We start from the raw sequence: 23,383 nt of genomic DNA on the forward strand, positions 1-23,383 counted from the left end.
TTCAAATAAAGCTTTATGGCAAGTCTGGAGACAAGATAATTTATGAAAATAGCAAGAATGTGATTCTGAAGAATAATGGACTTAAAAAAGTGGATTTTGATGTAAGTCTGAGCATGTGTCAATAACAATTCTTACTTATTGAATCTGAAATTTATCTTATCTTAACAGTTGAAAGACCAAGTCTTGGGAAACTACTTCATAAAAGTCAAAAATCAGACATTCGAACAGATCACAAGACTTCATTTGAATACAAAGAAATTTTCTGTCTACATTCAAACTGATAAAGCAATTTACAAGCCTGGTGAAAAGGTGCAATTCCGAGTTCTTGTTTTAAATGCAGACACAAAGCCATTCCCAACAACAAGTGTTGATATTTTTATCACAGACGGCAGTAATAACCGAATTAAGCAGTATGAAAATATATTTTTCAGAAGAGGAGTTTACAGGCAGTCATTGCAATTGTCTGATGAACCAGTGCTTGGCAATTGGATGATTCATGTGAAAGTGGATGGTAAAGATCCAGAAACTATAAAAGTATTTGAAGTTGCTAAATATGTGTTGCCGAAATTCGAAGTTACTGTTGTCACCAAGAGTAAGATATATTATGACCATGACATCATCGTTTCATACAGCGCTAAATATACTTATGGAAAGGATGTTGAAGGAAGTGCAGTTGTGTCTGCAGAAGGACTGTTTTTCTGGTGGGGACGTCCTATAAGAAGAGTAGAAAAGTCCTTAGACAATTCAACTAAAACCACATCCATCAATATTCAAAATGATCTGAATTTAGAAAGTATTTATTGGATGCAACCTGTTCGTCTGACGGTAACATTTACGGAAGCACTAACAGGAATTCAAAGAAATGCAACATCAATAGTTAATGTCTATAAATATCTGTACAACCTCCAACTAATCAATTCCGACAACAACATCAAAGCTAATTTACCATTTACAGTTAAAGCATTCGTTAAAGATATTTATGAAGCTCCAATAACTGATGATAAAGAACCTGTAACTTTTGAAGTCACTTATACTTATGAATATCCTCCTGAAACAACAACAAGCGCATCGTCAGACGGAAGAGAAACAACTATTCCAACAGAATGGTGGATTACTTGGCGTCCACCTCCGATGGAAATAGTGACTTACATAAGATTCTTGAAAAATGGAATGACAGAACTTCCAATTATAGTTTCATCTAATGTCACATCAATCAGTGTTAGAGCAAATTATAAAGAATCATATAGTTATTCTTATGCTCCAGTCATGCCAACGACAAACAAACAATATATCGAAATCAAAGTTCCGGAAACGCTTCCAATGGATAGATCTACTTCAATGGAAATTATTTCAAATGTCAAAATTAATCTGATCAACTACCTCATTTTTGCCAGGAACAAGATAGTTGCCAAAGGTCAAGTCAAAGGATCGAATAAAAAAAGCATAAAGTTCAACTTCCAACCAACGTACAGCATGACTCCGACGGCTAAAATGATTGTATTTTATGTAACATCGGATGGAGAAATTGTTTCGGCTAGTAAAGTTTTGAGCTTTGAAAGTTTGTTGCCTAACTTTGTGAGTATCCATCTGGTCGGCATACATCGACATTGCATTTATGACTTTCAATTTACTGTGTTCTCCTCCTTTATCTAGGTAAATATTGATTTATCAAAATCGGAAGCAAGACCAAGCAGTCTACTCAACATTTCGGTCAAGTCTAAGCCATTATCATATGTTGGATTACTTGGTGTTGATCAGAGTGTCTTACTACTCAAATCTGGAAATGATATTGACCAAGAAATGGTTAATAATGAACTACGTTCATATACATATTTAGATCAGTATAACGAAGACTGGAATGAGCCTGTAACTTATAATTACTACTCAGATTTTGCAAATTTAGATATATTTATTCTGACAAATGCTAATCCACAATATGGTAAGTTTAAAGTTGATTATTATTAACAAAATGCCATCTTTTAATGCTTTGAATTTTCTTTAAAGAATTTTATAGAACTTTTTCAGGTCATGTCGCATACGAAATAGGTAATCATTCTATTATTAATATTAGAAACTAATTTTAATACGTTTGCAAATCAGCTCCAACAACAAGTACAATAATTCCTGAACCAGTACAAACTGCAAACATTCCGGAAATTGGGTCAAGTACCAGTAGTAATAATGAGATTGTTACAAGAAAACATTTCCCAGAAACTTGGCTATTTGATTGTGTAGATAAGTAAGTTATCACTAGTTTAACATAGCATTAAGATTTCCAATCCAAACTGCTCACTTAATATTTATCCTTTGTCTTTCAAATCAGCGTCAGAGGATTTAAGAATATAACAAGAAAAGTTCCAGACACAATAACTTCATGGGTCATCACAGGATTCTCGATGAACTTCCAAAATGGATTTGGATTGACTAAAGAACCAACAAAATTGACAGTCTTTATGCCTTTCTTTATCTACTTAAACCTTCCATATTCCATTAAGAGAGGCGAAATCATTTCAATTCAAGCTGTCATATTCAATTATATGAATGCTGATGCTTCAGCCACAGTAACAATGTTCAATGAAAATCAGGAATTCGAATTTGTGGAAAAGACACAAAATCAGAAGATGTTAGCAAAGAAAATCACAACCAAATCTAACAGTGGAACATCTGTAAAGTTCATCATCCGAGCATTAAAAGTTGGATACATCACTCTCAAAATGGAAGCTCTAACATCAAATGCCGGGGATAGAATTGAACAGAAACTGCTTGTTCTACCTGAAGGAATCACAAGATATATCAATACAGCTATTCTGGTCGACTTGAGATCTCAGAACAAATTTAACAAAAAAGTCGATATTGTCGTTCCTAAAGACATTGTTCCTGATTCATTAAGGATTGAGGCTTCACTTATTGGTGACATTTTAGGACCAACTCTTGATAATCTCGACAAGTTGATGTAAGTTATTAAGACAAAGTTATTTATTGATTCTAAGTTTTTAATCTTACAGTCAAATGCCTTACGGATGTGGAGAACAAAACATGTTGTTCTTTGTACCTGATATTATTGTCCTTGACTACCTAACAAGTGCAAATAGACTAACTTCAGATTAAGAAACAAAACTCAAAAGTTTTATGGAATCAGGCTATCAGCGGGAACTTACATACAAACGCGATGACGGATCCTTTAGTGCTTTTGGAAATAGCGACAAATCGGGATCAACATGGCTTACAGCATTTGTTGCTAGATCCTTTAATCAGGCTTCAAAATACATAACTGTAGATCAAAACGTGATTTCTCAGTCACTTGCTTTCTTACAAAATGTTCAAGCTGATGATGGAAGTTTTCCGGAAAATGGAGTAGTTTTCCACAAAGCTATGCAAGGTGGATCATCAAGTGGAACTGGACTTACTTCTTATGTCTTACTGACTTTCTTAGAAAATCAACAGCTTGTTGCAACTTATAAGAAAACAATTGACAAAGCTGTAGATAACATCGTCAAGCATGTCAGTGAAATAGATGATGTCTATACGATGTCTATTGTTGCTTATACTTTATACCTTGCTGGCAAAACATCCACGGCAGATATGCTGTTAAAAAAATTGGATCAGCAAGCAAATAATACAGATGGAACAAGGCATTGGGACAAAAAGTCAAATGAGTTGTATCTTACATCGTTAAGCATTGAAACATCAGCATATGCTCTATTGGCTTACTTACAAGCAAACAAGGATACTGATGCTTTGCTCATAGCTAAATGGCTGGTCTCACAAAGAAATTCATTTGGAGGATTTGAATCGACACAAGATACAGTCGTAGGTCTTTTGGCACTTTCGAAAATTGCGTCCAGGATATCCTCAAAAACATTAAGCATCAAAATTGACTTGAAATACCAAAATAATGTTAAGTCATTGAATGTTGATCTGAAAAATGCTTTAGTTCTTCAAAAGATTGAACTTCCATCAACCATTCGAAGCATTGATATCACAGCAACTGGAACTGGATTTACTATTGTCCAAATTTCTTATCATTACAATATAAATGAACCCAAGAAGACAAATAATTTCATTTTGAATGCAAAGGTTTCAGCTAATGCTGATTACTTCTTCACTTTAGAAACTTGTGTTGGACTTAAGAACATGAATCAATCGAACATGGCAGTCATGGAAATTTCAACCCCAAGTGGATATGCTTTTGATTCAGACAGTTTGAATTATATTGTTGGTTCTTCAAGTAATGTTAAGGTATGATTTATTGTTGGTATTTTGTGTCATATCTAAATATAGGACATTCTTTAATTTCTATCCATAGAGAGTTGAGGCCAAGAATGGAAATACTTTAGCAAATGTCTATTTTGACTATCTTCAATCACAGATTCAATGCATGAATGTAAATGTCACGAAAATATTTGATGTTGCTGATCAGAAGCCAGCATCAATTGTTGTTTATGACTATTATGCCAATGGTAAGTTCCTAAAAATTCCAAATTTCTTCAATATACTCAAATTGAGGATGATTTTTCTAGATTTGCGGTCTGAAGTTTTCTACACGCCAGCAAAAGTTATTCTGTGTGACATTTGTGGTCCTAAGGAATGCCCTGATACCTGCAAATAATATTTGAAATTGTTATATAAGTTTCCTACCTAACCCAGTCCAAATAAAACATATGTGTTGCATAAAATATCGTATCACGTCTTTTATGTGTTTCTGTCCTAAGTAAGAGGTTCTTGAAGTCTCGGTTTCAACAAATTCTCGAGATCGATGCTGGGACCGAGACTACGAGACAGTGAAGACTACGTGGGAAGTCTAAGTCTCTGTCTAGACATAGAGAAGCCTTACCTATGCACTTTAAAGTATTCCAAATTAGGTATTGTTGGTTATTAATTTTTTTTCCTGGATAGAAAATTATTATCAAGGCAGAAAAATTGGGGGTCAAGCATGTTGCATAACATAGCAATTCGCGAAGTATAGACGAATTTCCGTATCAAGGTGTAACACTTAGTCACAATCACGGTTCACGGAAAAATAATGATAAAAAATTCCTTTTAGGTTAATAAAATTTTAATCATCGAGTCATGTATTGGAGGCACGATAGTCTATAAAAATAATAATAATTAAAGGAACAATTGATAGGCTGACTATAAACTTTGCTTTGAAGTGGAAAATTCGAGTTTCTTGATTATAGGATATTATTGCTCTTACAGACCAGACAAGGATCATGCTCAATTAAAGTCTTTGAGTATCATGAGCACGCTTATTTAGGTAGATATGCTTACCGTCTGTTAGGGTTTGATACTAAGCATGAAGTATCCACCGAAATGTCTAGCTCCAGGCACCATCTTAATGAAGTCCTTAATAAAATTTGATCCAAAAAACAAGAATTTTAAAAGGAATTGTTTCTACAATAAGCTTCCTTGTTCCTTGTTTTATTGTTTTGGACTTTCAACTACTTCCAATTTTTAATTTTAAAAAGTCATTCAATAACATCACGAAATATGAAAAATTCATTACAGGCAAATTACTATAAATATAGTGCAAAAATAATCAAGTGGCTAGTCAAGTTTTGATTTTAGTCAAGGAAATGTGGAAAAAAGTGATAAGTTTAGTTTTTCTGTTGTGCCTTGCCTTAAAAGGTGCACGTAGTGATCGGTAATGGATAATTTTTAAAAGTTTTAGTGGCTTATAGTAAGGAACACTTGTCATTTCTCCTACAGAAAATTCATTGTTACTGGATCGAATACGTTGTCTTTCCAAAATAAATATTCAGTAGCAATTGCATCATTTGGATATCCAACAGCTCAAAATCTCGAAGTAAAGCTATTCGGTAAGTTAAATGATGGAACTAGATACGTGGATCGCAAGAGTGTTTTGCTTAAAAATAGTGCTGTGCAAAGTGTAGAGTTTGATGTAAGTTTAAACTGGATTTAAGCTGTAAGCAGTGATAATTTATACTCATATGATTCTTACAGCTCAAGAATCAATCAATTGGGAACTACTTCATAAATGTAAACACTCAAAATTTCAACCAAACTGTGCGACTTAATATGAATACTAAAAAACGGTCAATTTATGTCCAAACTGACAAATCAATCTACAAGCCTGGTGATAAAGTTCAGTTCCGTGTTTTAATTCTAAATGGTGAAACTAGGCCTGTTGCTGCTGAAAGTGTTCAAGTTTATATAACTGATGCCAATTACAATCGAATTAAGCAATTCGACAAAGTTAATTGTGTAAGAGGTGTTTATGCACAAGAATTGCAACTGTCAGAAGAGCCTGTCCTTGGTGTATGGGGTATTCATGTCATCATTGATGACCAAGACTCTGGATTTGTGAAGAATTTTGAAATTGCTGAATACGTGTTGCCAAAATTCGATGTTTCTTTAATCACTAAAGGCAAAATTAAGGATAATGAGGATATTGTAGTCACATATAGTGCAAAGTACACATATGGTAAGGACGTTGAAGGTACTGCTGTTATAACTGCTCGTGTTATTGACGATTGGTGGGCAACGACTATTGATAGAACTTTAGACAATACAACAAAGACAGTCTCATTTAACTTACAAAATGACTTGAACTTGCAAGTTTATTACACACGGACTGTCCAAATCACCTTAACATTTACGGAAGCATTAACAGGCGTTCAAAGAAGTGCAATATCAACAGTTTATGTTTATAAAAATCCATACACCGTCTCCTTGACTGGATCGGATACTCTAATAAGACCAAACTTGCCATTTGTCTTAACTGCATCCGTTAAGGACATTAATGAAGTTCCAATCACAGATACAACAAATCCAGTATCATTCAGCATTACTTATACATTAAATGAGTATGATACATCCTATTGGTATTATTATTGGTGGCAGCCACTCAAGACCATTTATGAAAATCGTCAGACATACTTGAATAATGGACTTGCTAACGTGACACTTAGTGTGACACCAAATGTAACTCAAGTTTCATTTTATGTAAATTACATGGGAGCTGATTCATCTTTCTGGGGAGATGTTAAGCCAACGGAAAGTGATCAATATCTATCTATTAAGGTTCCAAGTAAAACACTTTCAGCCACAACTACAAATAAAATTGAAATCCTGTCTAATGTGAATCTCAACAGTGTAGATTATGTCATTTTCGGACGTAATAAGGTAGCAGCTAAAGGACAGTTGAATGTTCCTAATTCTAAGTCCTTCATACTAAATTTAGTTCCAACAGCAGAAATGATACCAACAGCAAAAATGATTGCATTTTATGTCACGACTGGCGGAGAAATAATTTCTGACTATAAAACTTTGAATTTTAATAACGAATTAAGGAACTTCGTGAGTCTTGACATACCTACAATTTTTTTAAAAAAATAACTTGTTAGCAATTTAATATCTGTTGTCTAGGTTAACATTGAGCTGTCCCAAAATGAAGTCAGACCTAGTAGTTCCGTTAATATTTCCATCACATCCAAGCCATTGTCATATGTAGGATTGCTTGGTGTTGATCAAAGTGTACTGTTGCTTAGGTCAGGAAACGATATTGACATCAATATGGTCAGCAATGAAGTTTCTACTTATTTACCATTTAATCAGTATAACAACGATTGGAGTGAACAAACAGCTTATAATTATTACACAGATTTTCAAACATCCGATAATTTCATCATTACTAATGCCAATCAGGAATATGGTAAGTACATAATAGTAACGCGGACAGTAAATTAGAACCATGTCTGCTACACAGTAGCTGGTAAATGACTATCAACTCACTACCAAGTGACAAACAAGTGACAAATAAATTGCTATTAATATGCTGTAACTTTGGCTTAATTGCTGAACTTGCTTAGCATGATATCGACAAATGAGTGCAAGTCAATGATCTGAATCCGATTGGCACATATTGACAGTATGTTTAGATCCAAGTAGCAGTCACTTGACAAAAGCAACTAAATTTGAATGTGGCCTATTGACTGCTACTTGGATCTAAGTATACCGCATCCTCATTGTCATGGCGGCAACATTTCTGCCAAGAACTACTGCCTTCATCAAAATTATTTTTCTTTACAGTCCGACCATACATTTATCCTAGTTATACATATCCATCATATACATATGAATATCAAGAAGGAACTATGTTTTCCGAGCAATCTTGTAAGTACAATTAGCATGTTCCAAAACCAATTTTAAGTAATTATCATAAAAATTTAGCCGAAAGCTTCTCAGAATTCCCTCCAATTCCTGAAATGTCTTCACAAGAGTCGAGCTTTTTCCCATCATCAGAATCATCTGGATCAGAAACATTTAATCCAAACCCTCAAATTAGTACAAGACAAGAATTTCCTGAGACTTGGATGTTTGATTGTGTTGATAAGTATGTCATTGCCTGTTCTTTTGTTAATTTCTTAATACATTCTATTACTATTTCAGCACCAAAGGATCAGGAGTTATTTCAAAGAAAGTTCCAGACACCATTACATCATGGATTATTACTGCATTTTCATTGAACTATAAAGATGGTTTAGGATTAACTAAACAGTCTTCAAAGCTTAGTGTCTTCATGCCATTCTTTATCTACTTGAACCTTCCATATTCCATTAAGCGAGGTGAAATCATTTCAATTCAAGCAGTCATTTTCAATTACATGGATCAAGATTATCCAGCTACAGTTACAATGTCTAATGAGAAGCAGGAATTTGAATTTGTTGAGAACGTACCAAGAACTCAGCAGGACTATTTGACTAAAACAATCAATGCAACAGCTAATAGTGGAACTTCTGTTAATTTTGTAATCAAAGCATTGAAAGTCGGTTATATTACACTGAAAATTGAAGCTTCAACATCAGTTGCTGGTGATAGAGTTGAACAGCAATTGCTTGTCGAACCGGAAGGTATCACAAGATACATCAACGAAGCTATTCTTATTGACTTAAGAACTCAACATACATTCTCAAAAAATATTGATATTGTTGTTCCTAATGACTTTGTTCCTGATTCTTTGAAAATTGAAGCTTCACTTATTGGAGATCTTTTGGGACCAGCACTTGACAATTTGGACAATTTGATGTAAGTATTGAAATATTTAGGCATAGAAGACATAAAAGACTTAACTTTATTACAGTAACCAGCCTTACGGATGTGGTGAACAGAACATGTTGTTCTTCGTACCTGATATCATCGTTCTTGACTATCTTACAAGTGTCAATAAACTGATTCCACAAACTGAAGCCAAACTCAAAGACTATATGGAACAAGGTTATCAAAGAGAACTTACATACAAGCACTATGATGGATCCTTTAGTGCCTTTGGAAATAGTGATCCATCAGGATCAACATGGCTTACAGCATTTGTTGCTAGATCCTTTAATCAAGCTTCAAAATACATAAGTGTGGATCAGAATGTCATTGCACAAGCTCTGAGCTACTTGCAGAATGTTCAAGAACCTGACGGAAGCTTTGCTGAATATGGAGTTATTTATCATAAAGCAATGCAAGGTGGTTCATCAAATGGAATCGGTTTAACTGCCTATGTCTTACTGACTTTCTTAGAAAATGAACAACTTGTTGCCAACTATAATGACACAATAACCAGAGCTGTCAATAATATTCTGTCTCATGTCAATGATGTTGATGATGTCTACATCATGTCAATTGTCTCATATACTTTATATCTAGCAGGCAAAACAGCTCAAGCTAATTCATTAGTTCAAAGATTAGATCAACAAGCCGTTAATTCAAATGGAAATAGACATTGGGAAAAATCTACAAATGACAATTACATTACATCCTTGAGCATTGAAACTACATCATATGCACTATTGGCATATCTTAAAGGAAATCGAGACACTGATGGACTTTTAATTGCAAAATGGCTGGTTACACAGAGAAATTCATTTGGAGGATTTGAGTCAACTCAAGATACAGTTCTTGGTCTCTTGTCTCTTTCGAAAATTGCTAGCAAAATTTCATCCAATTCCTTGAACATAAGAGTCGACTTTAAGTATCAAAATGATGTTAAGACATTGAATATCGATAATTCTAATGCATTGGTCCTTCAACAATTAGAACTTTCACCAAGTCTTAGACATATTGAGGTAGTAGCTAATGGAACTGGAACTGCACTCGCTCAAGTTTCTTATCATTACAATATTAACAATCTCAAGTCATCAAACTACTTCCAATTAAGTGCTAGAATTGTTGCTAATCAACCTTATTCACTTACTCTTGAAATTTGTGCTGGACTTAATGGAATGGATCAATCAAATATGGCAGTCATGGAAATATCCGCACCAAGTGGTTATATTTTTGAAGCTAGTATTGTTGGCGATATTGTGAATTCTCATAGTAACATTAAGGTGAGTAAGCTATTTTGAGACTGGTGAAGGATTGATACAGGGTTAGGATCTAGGTGGTATACCAGCTAAGCACAGAATTTTACTTCCAATGCCTAGTTGTCATAGTCCGAGTGTGCTCATGAATATACTCAAAACAGTTTGCCAGACCATTGCACTCTGTAGATCTACAGCTAATAGTGGGATCATAACCAGTCCTTTTATGATGCTGTTGTCACAGCTTATGGTCCTTTAGGACTACAAAGGCAGACTATTAGCCTCGTTTCAACTGTATATGATTCGAAAAAGGGCAGATGAAAAGATCCTCTTGCCAAGTCTCGAACCCATGACCGCTTGGTCGGTATCACAATAATTAGGTATTGAAGGACGAATGCATTTCGCCACCGAGCCACTTCGACCCACTTATGAGAAAGCTCAATCATTATAATTGAGTATGTTCAAGTTTATGAGCACAATCATGACCATACTTCTTGTCTGTTTAGGGAGTGTGATACTAACCAAACCACTAGATTGTTAGAGTTTTGAGCTTGAGTGCTAATGAATTTATCAAATCTAAATAATAACTGCGACCAAACTACTAATCAGATAATTCAATACATTTCAGAGAGTCGAATTTGACAAGCAAAATACTTTGACCAACATCTACTTTGACTATCTCCAAGCTGAACAACAATGCATCTCAGTAACATCAGCCAAAGTTTTCGAAGTTACCGACCAAAAGAATTCATCGATCGTAGTTTATGACTATTATGAAAATGGTGAGTCACGCTAACAGGCAATGAGACTGCTTTTATGTACCATATTGGTCTTTCTGTGCCATGAAAGCATAATCATTGCCTGTTTGGATCACATTAAATTTCAAAATGAATGACTACTTATTCCTTAATTATATTTTTAGACTACCGCACTGAAATATTCTACAATCCAACCCAAGCTTAATTGCGTAACATATATGACCGCAGCGTTACTTGTTACTAGCCGTGATGATATGGCAGATTACAATTTCAAAACATGTTGAAAATTTTCATCAATTTTTGACAATAAAATGATGTAATTTAGTAATCTAATCTGTTGTTGAGTTTTAATTCTATACTTAAGTCCATTGTGACTGTATTGAACGGAATGTATTCTAATTCTGTTGTCTTTGAATGATGATGCAAAAAATCATATGAAAATAATTGGCAGGTCAGTGACATTTATGATATCGAAATATCAATGATTTTGACATTGACTGACAAAAATCGGAACTGACCTTCAATACAGCTAAAATTCAATTTACTGTTGGTCAGTGGTGGGCAACTTAATATTTTTTGGTAACACTCGACTCAAACCGTGCAAGACATACAGTTCATGGCATTTCATAACATTTATAGCCACATACTATTGTACCGTGGCAAACCGGTTGTCCACCACTGCTGTAGATAGATAAGATTACACGGAAATTTCACACATTCTTAATAATTGAGTTTGTGTGTGGATGACCAGGCACAAAAAAATAAATATGATTCACATCCATTTATTTCATTCAGTATTAATCAGTCGTGCAGTTAAGATGATATTTTGGATATTATTAGCACTTTTAGTGACTTTAATTTATTTTGCTGACAAGCATTATCACAATTATTGGACACAGCATGGAGTTTTTCAAAAAGATCCAACATTCATCCTTGGAGCCATCAGTGAGACGATTCTTTTGAAGCAGTCTTTTGGTGAATTTATCACAAATAATTACAAAAAATTTAAAAACAGCCAAAAAGTCACTGGAATTTACTTCTCCTACCGGCCAGCATTGATCATCAATGATCCAGAATTAGTGCAAGATGTGATGATTCGTGACTTTAACAGTTTCCATAATCGTGGAATTGTATTCAATCATGAAGTTGATCCACTAGCTGCACATTTATTTAATCTTGATGGCCAAAAATGGCGTGACTTGAGAGTCAAGTTATCTCCAACATTTACATCAGGTAAATTAAGACAAATGTTCCCAACAATCCGTAGCTGTGTCAAAATCCTAGAATCATACATGATCAAAAATGTCAAAGATGGTAAAAATGTTCTAAATATGCGAGACTTAATGGCTAGATACACAACAAATGTGATATCTTCTGTGGCATTTGGTATTGATAACGACTGTATCAATGAACCTGATAATATTTTCCGTAAAATGGGATTAAAAATATTTCATATATCATTCAAGCAAGCACTTATCCAAACTTTGTTATTTTTCGCACCAAACTTGGTCGTTAAAGCTAGAATAAAGCTTATTCCTAAAGATCTTGAAGACTTTTTCATGAACATTGTGAAACAAACTGTTGACCATCGTGAAGCAAGCAAGGAAAATGAAAGAAAAGATTTTATGCAGCTCATGATCCAGCTAAAGAATCAAGGATACTTATCGGCTGATAAAGATGATGAGGAACAAGAAAAGAGCAGCAATGGAGATGTGAAAAAGTTGACATTTAATGAAATTGCAGCACAAGCATTTTTGTTCTTTGCTGCTGGATTTGAGACTTCCAGTTCGACTATGAATTTCTGCTTGTTTGAACTAAGCAGGAATCCAGAGAAGCAGAAGAAAGTTCATCAAGAACTTGATAAGATCCTTCAAGATACAGACATAAGTGACATAACTTATGAAATGCTGAGTGAAATGAAGTATCTTGAATGCTGTATCGATGAAGCTTTAAGATTGTATCCAATTGTTCCTGCATTGATTCGTGAGTCCACAAAAGATCACAAATTCTCAAGCAGCAACTTGAAAATTGAGAGCAAAATACCAATAATGATTCCGGTCATGGGTTTGCAGAGAGATCCAGAGATTTATGATAATCCAATGGAATTTAGACCTGAAAGGTTTTTGGATTCAACGCATGGACATGGAAAAGTTAAAGGACTATTTTATATGCCATTCGGTGATGGACCAAGGTAATGATTACTTTTATAATATGCTGATTATTTCTTACGCAATTTTACATCCATAGAAACTGTATTGGAGCTAGAATGGGAAAGCTACAAACAAAACTTGGACTTGTTGCTGTTCTATCAAAGTTTAAATTTGAACTTGACGATAAGAAGCTTTTACACACAGAACTGGAATATGATGCAAGACAGTTCGTGTTGACACCTAAACATGAAATTATGTACAAAATTTCATCCCGTGTTTAAATTCAAATGACATTATTTTGAGTTCCTTGTTGACTCAATCTGTAAGATTCAAAAATAAAAAATTCTGTGATTTTCCTTTCAAATCGTTTCATTTTAATTACGTGTTCCATTTCTACTCGATTCAAAAAAAGTAGCAAAAAGTCAACAGCACGTAGCGTTCCCAAGCGGTCACCCATCTAAGTACTAACTACGCTCGACGTTGCTTAACTTCGGTGATCGGACGAGAACCGGTGTTTTCAACGTGATATGGTCGTTGACGAAGACTGTTGTGGCTAGTTCCACTTCTTAAACCGTCTCTCATTCATGTGCTGTACAAATGAATTAATTTCATAGTAGAATAGCACTAATCATATGCGATGATCTTCAAAATATCTATGGCAAAAAGGAACAAAAATTGGAAAAATGTTAGACAGTTCATAGATTAGGTTTACTATGAGATCATTTCCAAATTCTAAGCATAAATCTATATCTCACAACGCATTGTTGGTTCAGTGGTAGAATGTTCGCCTGCCACGCGGACGACCCGGGTTCGATTCCCGGACAATGCAGGAGTATATTTTTTGCTCGAAGACTTCATGTATCGTAATATCTATACTTAAAAATATTAGGGTTATGTACTTATGTTTAGAATTAGAATTTAAAATTTTTCAAACTTTGAAAATCAGAAGCTGAATAAGAACTAGAACATGCCACAACGATCCCCGTCAACGACCATATCACGTTGAAAACACCGGTTCTCGTCCGATCACCGAAGTTAAGCAACGTCGAGCGTAGTTAGTACTTAGATGGGTGACCGCTTGGGAACGCTACGTGCTGTTGACTTTTTGCCACTTTTTTGCTTCGATTTGAAATGGAACACGCAAATGAAATGAAACAAATTGGAAATGAAACACAGCAGAAGTCATCAATAATTTTTTAGTTCAATAAGAGATTTTATTTATTTTTGACACATCCATTTTATTGGAGGTTAAGCAGCAAAAATGAATGAAGATTTAAATATTATTTGCAGGCATCAGGACATTCTTTAGGACCACAAATGTCACACAGAATAACTTTTGCTGGCGTGTAGAAAACTTCAGACCGCAAATCTAGAAAAATCATCCTCAATTTGAGTATATAGAATAAATTTGGAATTTTAAGGAACTTACCATTGGCATAATAGTCATAAACAACAATTGAAGCTGGTTTCTGATCAGCAACATCAAATATTTTCGTGACATTTACATTCATGCATTGAATCTGTGATTGAAGATAGTCAAAATAGACATTTGCTAAAGTATTTCCATTCTTGGCCTCAACTCTCTATGGATAGAAAATAAAGGATGTCTTCTATTTAGATATGACACAAAACAGAACCAACCAACAATTAATCATACCTTAACATTACTTGAAGAACCAACAATAGAATTCAAACTGTCTGAATCAAAGGCATAGCCACTTGGAGTTGAAATTTCCATGACTGCCATGTTTGATTGATTCATGTTCTTAAGTCCAACACAAGTTTCTAAAGTGAAGAAGTAATCAGCATTAGTTGAAACCTTTGCATTCAAAATGAAATTATTTGTCTTCTTGGGTTCATTTATATTGTAATGATAAGAAATTTGGACAATAGTAAATCCAGTTCCAGTTGCTGTGATATCAATGCTTCGAATGGTTGATGGAAGTTCAATCTTTTGAAGAACTAAAGCATTTTTCAGATCAACATTCAATGACTTGACATTATTTTGGTATTTCAAGTCAATTTTGATGCTTAATGTTTTTGAGGATATCCTGGCAGCAATTTTCGAAAGTGCCAATAGTCCAACGACTGTATCTTGTGTTGATTCAAATCCTCCAAATGCATTTCTTTGTGAGATCAGCCATTTAGCTATGAGCAATGCATCAGTATCCTTGTTAGCTTGTAGGTACGCCAATAGAGCATATGCTGATGTTTCAATGCTCAAAGATGTAAGGTACAAGTCGTTTGACTTTTTGTCCCAATGCCTAGTTCCATCTGTATTATTTGCTTGCTGATCCAATATTCTCAATAGCATATCTGCCGTGGATGTTTTGCCAGCTAGGTATAAAGTATAAGCAACGATAGACATTGTATAGACATCATCTATTTCACTGACATGCTTGACAATGTTATCCACAGCTTTGTCAATTGTTTTCTTATAAGTTGCAGCAAGCTGGCCATTTTCTAAGAAAGTCAATAAGACATAAGAAGTAAGTCCAGTTCCACTAGATGATCCACCTTGCATTGCTTTGTGGAAAACTACTCCATTTTCCGGAAAACTTCCGTCATCAGCTTGAACATTTTGTAAGAAAGCAAGTGACTGAGAAATCACATTTTGGTCTACAGTTATGTATTTTGAAGCCTGATTAAAGGATCTAGCAACAAATGCTGTAAGCCATGTTGATCCCGATTGGTCGTTCTTTCCAAAGGCACTAAAGGATCCGTCGTCACGTTTGAATATAAATTCTCTTTGATATCCTTCTTCCATAAATTTTTTGATTTTTGCTTCTAAATCTGAAGTTAGTTTATTTGCACTTGTTAGGTAGTCAAGGACTATAATATCAGGTACGAAGAACATCATGTTTTGTTCTCCACATCCGTAAGGCATTTTACTGTAAGATTTAAAAATTAGAATCAATAAATAACTTTGCCTTAATTACTTACATCAACTTGTCGAGATTATCAAGAGTTGGTCCTAAAATGTCACCAGAAAGTGAAGCCTCAATCTTCAATGAATCAGGAACTATATCTTTTGGAACGACAATATCGACTGTTTTGGTAAATTTGTTCTGGGATCTCAAGTCGACAAGAATAGCTGTATTGATATATCTTGTGATTCCTTCAGGCAGAACAAGCAGTTTTTGTTCAATTCTGTCACCGGCATTTGATGTTAGAGCTTCCATTTTGAGAGTGATGTATCCAACTTTTAATGCTCGGATAATGAACTTCACAGATGTTCCACTGTTAGCTTTGGATGTGATTTTCTTAGCTAAAATCTTTTGATTTTGTGTCTTTTCCACAAATTCGAATTCCTGATTCTCATTGAACATTGTTACTGTGGCTGAAGCATCAGTATTCATATAGTTAAATATGACAGCTTGAATTGAAATGATTTCGCCTCTCTTAATGGAATATGGAAGATTTAAGTAGATAAAGAAAGGCATGAAGACTGTTAATTTTGTTGGTTCTTTAGTCAATCCTAATCCATTTTGGAAGTTCATCGAGAATCCTGTGATTACCCATGAAGTTATTGTGTCTGGAACCTTTCTTGTTATGTTTTTAAATCCGTTGACACTAAATTGAAAAAAAAAAAAAGATTTAAAGCATAACAAGTAAGTGAGTAGATGATCAATTTGATATAAAATCTAAAGATGAGCACATACTTATCTACACAATCAAATAGCCAAGTTTCCGGGAAATTCTTCCTTGTTACAATATCGATACTTGGAATGTTATTTGGAATGCTTGGTACTGGTACTGGTACAGGAGGTCGTGGAATTGGTACTTTGTTAAAAATAAATAGTATTTAGTCATGTTAAAAAACACCAAGCAAGAAATGGTGGGAAGATATTAATTTTGCTTAACATGCTTTTTTACTTGCTTACTTCGCTAGCTATCAAGATCAATTATGATCCAAAGGTTAACGCTAGCCAGTTTTCGATTCCAAGTGCACTACTGTCTCTGTCGACAGGCTACTGTTATGAGTATTTTGAATCGTCACATGATATTTTATCTTCTACAATGTCAGCCTCTCTAAAGAACTGATGTATCTTCATGTGTCTTCTGCACTTAAAACAACCCCCATTTTTCTTAGGGCCAAAAATGACTCTAGCCCAATAAACTTCCTTAGTTCCATAAACAAAATATTGGAGGTAGTGTTCCTGAATAAAATGAATGAGCATCTGGAGGATAACAATATCATTCTGGAAAAACACTGTACTGACTGAAAGAGTCTAGCATAACTTATTCATCATAAATAGGTACTTCAGGCAACTTCCAAATGACAACATCAAATTCATCAACGAAATTATCAAATGGGAAACCGAAGCTAAATACCAGGGAATGATAGATGAAAACAGAGTGTCATTAAAGCAGCACGTAGAATATGACTAACAGAGCTCACACTGCACAAAGACTACTTTATTCCCTCATCAGTAGTAACTCACATCTCGACGTTCGAAAAAAACTTCTCATTTACAATCTAGCCATGAAACCCATGTTCACATTCTTAACAAAAAATAATATGAAAGGATATCGGATGTAGATATAGAAGTAAAAAAATACCCTCCATTGAGGACTACGCAGGACTACTAGCTTGTAATAAAAATTATAAATGTGTAATTACCTCCATGTGGGATAACTACTTGTTGGTTATTGTTAGGAATTGGCCAGGGTCTAAATTCTTCAAAGAAATTAAGAAAATTCATGGTATTAAAAGATGATATATTATTAGTAACAATACAACTGTATACTTACGATACTGTGGATTAGCATTTGTCAAAATAAATATATCTGAAGCTGCAAATTCTGTGTAGTAACTATTATTAACAGGCTCATTTCTATCTTCATTATACTGATTAGAATTAGTATATCCATTTAATTCGTTATTAACCATTTCCTGATTAATATCATTTCCAGATTTAAGTAGTAAGACACTCTGATCAACACCAAGTAATCCAACATATGATAATGGCTTAGACTTGACCGAAATATTGATAAGGCTGCTTGGTCTTGCTTCCGATTTTGATAGATCAATATTCACCTAGATAAAGGAACGCATTAAATTGTTAATCTTAAATAATTATCCATTTTACATGCCGGTTGGACTTGTAGGCAACATTACAAAGTTGATGTATTCCGACCAGATGGATACTTACAAAGTTAGGCAACAAGTTATCAAAGTTCAAAACTTTACGAGCTGAAACAATTTCTCCATCCGAAGTGACGTAAAATGCAATCATTTTAGCCGATGGAGCCATGCTGAATGTTGGCTGGAAGTCAAATTTTAAGCATTTTGTATTAGATCCTTTAACTTGACCTTTAGCAACTATCTTGTTCCTAGCAAAAATGAGATAGTTGATCATATTAATGTTGACATTTGAAACAATTTTTATCGATGAAGCTCTGTCCATTGGAAGCGTTTCTGGAACTTTGATTTCAATATATTGTTTGCTTATTGTTTGTATAACTGAAACAAAACTATATTTATATACTCCTTTGTAATTTGCACTAACACTGATGGATGTGATGTTTGATGTTGGAACAATTTGTAGTTCAGTCATTCCATTATTCAAGAATTTCTTGTAAGCAATATATTCATTTGACAACCGTGAATCGTTATAATAGGTTATAACATCAAAGATTACTGGTTCCTTATCATCAGTTATTGGAGCTTCATAAATATCTTTGACGAATACTTTTACTGTAAATGGTAAGTTAGCTTTGATGTTGTTGTCGGAATTGATTAGTTGGAGGTTGTACAAGTGCCCATAGACAATAACTATTGATGTTGCATTTCTTTGAATTCCTGTTAGTGCTTCCGTAAATGTTACCGTCAGACGAACAGGTTGTTGCACAAAATAATTTTGTAAATTCAGATCATTTTGAATATTGATGGATGTAGTTTTAGTTGAATTGTCTAAGGACTTTTCTACTTTTCTAATAGAACTTTCCCACAAGTACAGTCCTTCTGCAGACACAACTGCACTTCCTTCAACATCTTTACCATAAGTATATTTAGCATTGTATGAAACGATCATGTCATGGTAATAATATACCTTATTTTTAGTGACTAGAGTAACTTCGAATTTCGGCAACACATATTCAGCAACCTCAAACGTTTTTGTAGATTCTTTACCATCCACTTTTACATGAATCATCCAATTGCCAAGCACTGGCTCATCAGATAATTGCAATGACTGCCTGTAAACTCCTCGTCTGAAAAATATATTTTCATACTGCTTAATTCGGTTGTTACTGCCGTCAGTGATAAAAATATCAACACTTGTTGTTGCGAATGGCTTTGTGTCTGCATTTAAAACAAGAACTCGAAATTGCACCTTTTCACCAGGCTTGTAAATTGCCTTATCAGTTTGAATATAGACAGAAAATTTCTTTGTATTCAAATGAAGTCTTGTGGCTTGTTCGAATGTCTGATTTTTGACTTTTATGAAGTAGTTTCCCAAGACTTGGTCTTTCAGCTGTGAAAATGCAATGAGATAATTTTGGATTTAAGGATAGTTATTGACACATGCTCAGACTTACATCAAAATCAATTTTTTCTAGTGCATTGCTCTTCAGAGTTACGCTTTTGATATTTTCATAAACTATCTTGTCTCCAGACTTGCCATAGAGCTTTATTTGAAGAGTTTCTGGCTTAGTGTATCCAGTTGATGCTACTGCTACTGAATATTTGCCTTGAAACTGGATTATGTTGGAGCCAGTGACTATAAATGAGCTATAAATGAGAAATAAGGTTTTGGAGAGAATAAAATGTTAATGCCATCCAATTTAAGCAGGAAGTGCTGATTCTGCTACATTCAAACTTACTTCTTACAATCACTAAGCTTTACAGCCAAACAGCAAAAAACAATTAATCTTGAAATTTCTTTCCACATAACTTAACAATTCTCAAAATTAAACTGGCTTTCAACAACTTTTGGTGCTGAATTTATACCTCTCTTTTGGTGATAAGACTTAATATATTAAGTTGGTGTCTGGTGGACAGTTAACAAATTTATGCATATTTAATATGCACAAGCTTTAAACATCCGTAAATATTGTTGATTTGATTAATTGCACTTACAATATTCTGGATTTGTGCTTTTTAAGCCACGACTATCAGTTCTGTATAATTGAATGTCAGACTTAATGTGTGATGATAAAACTACCTTAAATTGTCTATTTTATTGCAGATTTAATTTCGATAAATTAATTTTTGTACAGAGCATGAATAAAGAACGATTTAACTAGTGGAACTAGCCAAAACAGTATTCGTCAACGACCATATCACGTTGAAAACACCGGTTCTCGTCCGATCACCGAAGTTAAGCAACGTCGAGCGTAGTTAGTACTTAGATGGGTGACCGCTTGGGAACGCTACGTGCTGTTGACTGTTTGCTACTTTTTTGCATCGGTCAGAAATGAAACACGCAAATTAAATGAAACAAATTGGAAATGAAACAAAGAATAAGTCATCAATAATTTTTAAGTTTATTAAGAGCTTTTATTTATTTCTGACACATCAGTTTTATTGGAGGTTATGCAGGAAATATAAATGAAGATTTAAATATTATTTGCAAGCATCAGGGCAATCCTTAGGACCACAAATGTCACATAGAATAACTTTTGCTGGCGTGTAGAAAACTTCAGAGCGCAAATCTAGAAAAATCATCCTCATTTTGAGTATATGGAAGAAATTTGGAATTTCAAGGAACTTACCATTGGCATAATAGTCATAAACAACAATTGAAGCTGGTTTTTGATCAGCAACATCAAATATTTTAGTGACATTTACATTCATGCATTGAATTTGTGATTGAAGATAGTCAAAATAGACATTTGCTAAAGTATTTCCATTCTTGGCCTCAACTCTCTATGGATAGAAATTAAAGGATGTCTTCTGATTAGATATGACACAAAACAGAATCAAGAAATAAATCATACCTTAACATTACTTGAAGAACCAACAATAGAATTTAAACTGTCGGAATCAAAGGCATAGCCACTTGGAGTTGAAATTTCCATGACTGCCATGTTCGATTGATTCATGTTCTTAAGTCCAACACAAGTTTCTAAAGTGAAGAAGTAATCAGCATTAGCTGAAACCTTTGCATTCAAAATGAAATTATTTGTCTTCTTGGGTTCATTTATATTGTAATGATAAGAAATTTGGACAATAGTTAATCCAGTTCCAGTTGCCGTGATATCAATGCTTCGAATGGTTGATGGAAGTTCAATCTTTTGAAGAACTAAAGCATTTTCCAGATCAACATTCAATGACTTGACATTATTTTGATACTGCAAGTCAATTTTGATGCTTAATGTTTTTGAGGATATCCTGGATGCAATTTTAGATAGTGCTAATAGTCCAACGACTGTATCTTGTGTTGATTCAAATCCTCCAAATGAATTTCTTTGTGAGACCAGCCATTTAGCTATAAGCAATGCATCCGTATCCTTATTAGCCTGTAAGTAAGCCAATAAAGCATATGCTGATGTTTCAATGCTTAACGATGTAAGATACAACTCATTTGACATTTTGTCCCAATGTCTAGTTCCATCTTTATTATTTGCTTGCTGATCTAATTTTTTCAATAGCATATCTGCCGTGGATGTTTTGCCAGCAATATATAAAGTATAAGCAACAATAGACATCGTATAGACATCATCTATTTCACTGACATGTTTGACAATATTGTCCACAGCTTTGTCAATTGTTTTCTTATAAGTTGGAGCAAGCTTTTGATTTTCTAAGAAAGTAAGTAATACATAAGAAGTAAGTCCAATTCCACTCGATGATCCGCCTTGCAAATTTTTCTGGAAAACTACCCCTTTTTCTGGAAAACTTCCATCATCTGCTTGAACGTTTTGTAAGAAGGCAAGTGACTGAGATATTGCGTTTTGGTCTACAGTTATGTACTTTGAAGCCTGATTAAAGGATCTAGCAACAAATGCTGTAAGCCATGTTGATCCCGATTTGTCTCTTTTTCCAAAAGCACTATAGGATCCGTCGTCATGTTTGTATGTTAGTTCTCGCTGATAGCCTGATTCCATAAATCGTTTGATTTTTGTTTCTAAATCTGAAGTCAGTCTGTTTGCACTTGTGAGGTAGTCAAGGACTATAATATCTGGCACAAAGTTCACCATATTTTGTTCTCCACATCCGTGAGGCATTTGACTGTAAAATTTAAAAATTAGAATCAAAAAAAATAACTTTCCTTAATTACTTACATTAACTTGTCGAGATTATCAAGAGTTGGTCCTAAAATGTCACCAATAAGTGAAGCCTCAATCCTCAATGAATCAGGGACAATGCCTTTTGGAACGACAATGTCGATTTTTTTGTTAAATTTATTCTGAGATCTCAAGTCGACAAGAACAGCTGTATTTATGTATCTTGTGATTCCTTCAGGCAGAACCAGCAGTTTTTGTTCAATTCTATCACCGGCATTTGATGTTATAGCTTCCATTTTGAGAGTGATGTATCCAACTTTCAATGCTCGGATAATGAACTTCACAGATGTTCCACTGTTAGCTTTAGATGTGATTTTCTTGGCTAACATCTTCTGATTTTGTGTCTTTTCCACAAATTCGAATTCCTGATTCTCATTAAACATCGTGACTGTGGCTGAAGCATCAGCATTCATATAATTGAATATAACAGCTTGAATTGAAATGATTTCGCCTCTCTTAATGGAATATGGAAGGTTTAAGTAGATAAAGAAAGGCATAAAGACTGTTAATTTGGTTGGTTCTTTGGTCAATCCAAATCCATTTTGGAAGTTCATCGAGAATCCTGTGATGACCCATGATGTTATTGTGTCTGGAACTTTTCTTGTTATGTTCTTAAATCCGTTGACGCTGCATTAAAAAATCAAAGGTTTATAGCATAAGAAGGAAGTAAAACATGAGCACATACTTATCTACACAATCAAATAACCAAGTTTCTGGAAAATTCTTCCTTATTACAATACTGCTACTTTGAATGTTTTCTGGAATGCTTGGTATTGGTTCAGGTGTTGGTCTAGGTATTTGTCCAGGAGGAGGTGGTGGAATTGGTACTTTATTTCAAATAAATACAATTTATTTAGTTATTTTAAAAAATATCACCAAGCATGAAATGTTGCAAAGATAATAATTTTAAAAAGATTAATGTCTGCTGAAC

At 34.3% G+C, this 23,383-nt stretch overlaps 6 protein-coding genes and 4 non-coding genes across 10 annotated transcripts; 6 read left to right on the forward strand and 4 right to left on the reverse strand.

Annotated features, from left to right (window-relative positions):
- Positions 1-42: 42 nt before the first annotated feature.
- Positions 43-3,108, forward strand: LOC139099596 (CD109 antigen-like). The gene is made up of 6 exons (XM_070652105.1): positions 43-51; positions 169-1,575; positions 1,654-1,939; positions 2,101-2,239; positions 2,324-2,953; positions 3,006-3,108. The coding sequence occupies exons 1-6, from the start codon at positions 43-45 to the stop codon at positions 3,106-3,108; spliced, it is 2,574 nt and encodes an 857-aa protein (XP_070508206.1).
- A 21-nt stretch (positions 3,109-3,129) lies between these two features.
- Positions 3,130-11,327, forward strand: LOC139099597 (CD109 antigen-like). The gene is made up of 11 exons (XM_070652107.1): positions 3,130-4,239; positions 4,307-4,460; positions 5,763-5,902; positions 5,965-7,320; positions 7,390-7,675; positions 8,053-8,136; positions 8,194-8,356; positions 8,413-9,048; positions 9,104-10,337; positions 10,939-11,092; positions 11,233-11,327. Exons 1-11 carry the CDS (start codon positions 3,130-3,132, stop codon positions 11,271-11,273), a joined length of 5,358 nt encoding a protein of 1,785 aa, XP_070508208.1. The 3' UTR covers positions 11,274-11,327.
- Positions 11,328-11,863: 536 nt separating this feature from the next.
- On the forward strand, positions 11,864-13,596 carry LOC139099650 (probable cytochrome P450 6a14). Its single transcript, XM_070652175.1, has 2 exons — positions 11,864-13,259; positions 13,316-13,596. The coding sequence occupies exons 1-2, from the start codon at positions 11,887-11,889 to the stop codon at positions 13,497-13,499; spliced, it is 1,557 nt and encodes a 518-aa protein (XP_070508276.1). The 5' UTR covers positions 11,864-11,886; the 3' UTR covers positions 13,500-13,596.
- A 42-nt stretch (positions 13,597-13,638) lies between these two features.
- On the reverse strand, positions 13,639-13,757 carry LOC139099711 (5S ribosomal RNA). The gene has a single exon (XR_011545355.1). It is a non-coding gene; the product is annotated as a 5S ribosomal RNA (ribosomal RNA).
- Positions 13,758-13,976: 219 nt separating this feature from the next.
- On the forward strand, positions 13,977-14,047 carry TRNAG-GCC (transfer RNA glycine (anticodon GCC)). The gene has a single exon. It is a non-coding gene; the product is annotated as a tRNA-Gly (tRNA).
- A 155-nt stretch (positions 14,048-14,202) lies between these two features.
- On the forward strand, positions 14,203-14,321 carry LOC139099712 (5S ribosomal RNA). The gene has a single exon (XR_011545356.1). It is a non-coding gene; the product is annotated as a 5S ribosomal RNA (ribosomal RNA).
- A 177-nt stretch (positions 14,322-14,498) lies between these two features.
- Positions 14,499-16,718, reverse strand: LOC139099598 (thioester-containing protein 1 allele R1-like). The gene is made up of 4 exons (XM_070652108.1): positions 16,162-16,718; positions 14,876-16,109; positions 14,648-14,801; positions 14,499-14,587 (listed from the first exon to the last, which is right to left on the reverse strand). Exons 1-4 carry the CDS (start codon positions 16,716-16,718, stop codon positions 14,499-14,501), a joined length of 2,034 nt encoding a protein of 677 aa, XP_070508209.1.
- A 3,774-nt stretch (positions 16,719-20,492) lies between these two features.
- Positions 20,493-20,611, forward strand: LOC139099695 (5S ribosomal RNA). Its single transcript, XR_011545341.1, has one exon. It is a non-coding gene; the product is annotated as a 5S ribosomal RNA (ribosomal RNA).
- A 140-nt stretch (positions 20,612-20,751) lies between these two features.
- Positions 20,752-21,249, reverse strand: LOC139099684 (thioester-containing protein 1 allele R1-like). The gene is made up of 3 exons (XM_070652212.1): positions 21,163-21,249; positions 20,938-21,091; positions 20,752-20,877 (listed from the first exon to the last, which is right to left on the reverse strand). The coding sequence occupies exons 1-3, from the start codon at positions 21,241-21,243 to the stop codon at positions 20,789-20,791; spliced, it is 324 nt and encodes a 107-aa protein (XP_070508313.1). The 5' UTR covers positions 21,244-21,249; the 3' UTR covers positions 20,752-20,788.
- LOC139099599 (CD109 antigen-like) lies at positions 21,247-22,688 on the reverse strand (the record flags this gene model as incomplete). Its single annotated transcript, XM_070652109.1, has 2 exons — positions 22,450-22,688; positions 21,247-22,396 (listed from the first exon to the last, which is right to left on the reverse strand). Coding segments are annotated over exons 1-2 (1,389 nt in total), but the record flags the coding sequence as incomplete, so codon positions are not given.
- Between the last annotated feature and the right edge of the window lie 695 nt (positions 22,689-23,383).

Source organism: Chironomus tepperi, unplaced genomic scaffold (genome assembly GCF_022539635.2).
Source record: "Chironomus tepperi strain 1889 unplaced genomic scaffold, CSIRO-AGI_Ctep_v1 contig_479, whole genome shotgun sequence".
Classification (NCBI taxonomy): domain Eukaryota; kingdom Metazoa; phylum Arthropoda; class Insecta; order Diptera; family Chironomidae; genus Chironomus; species Chironomus tepperi.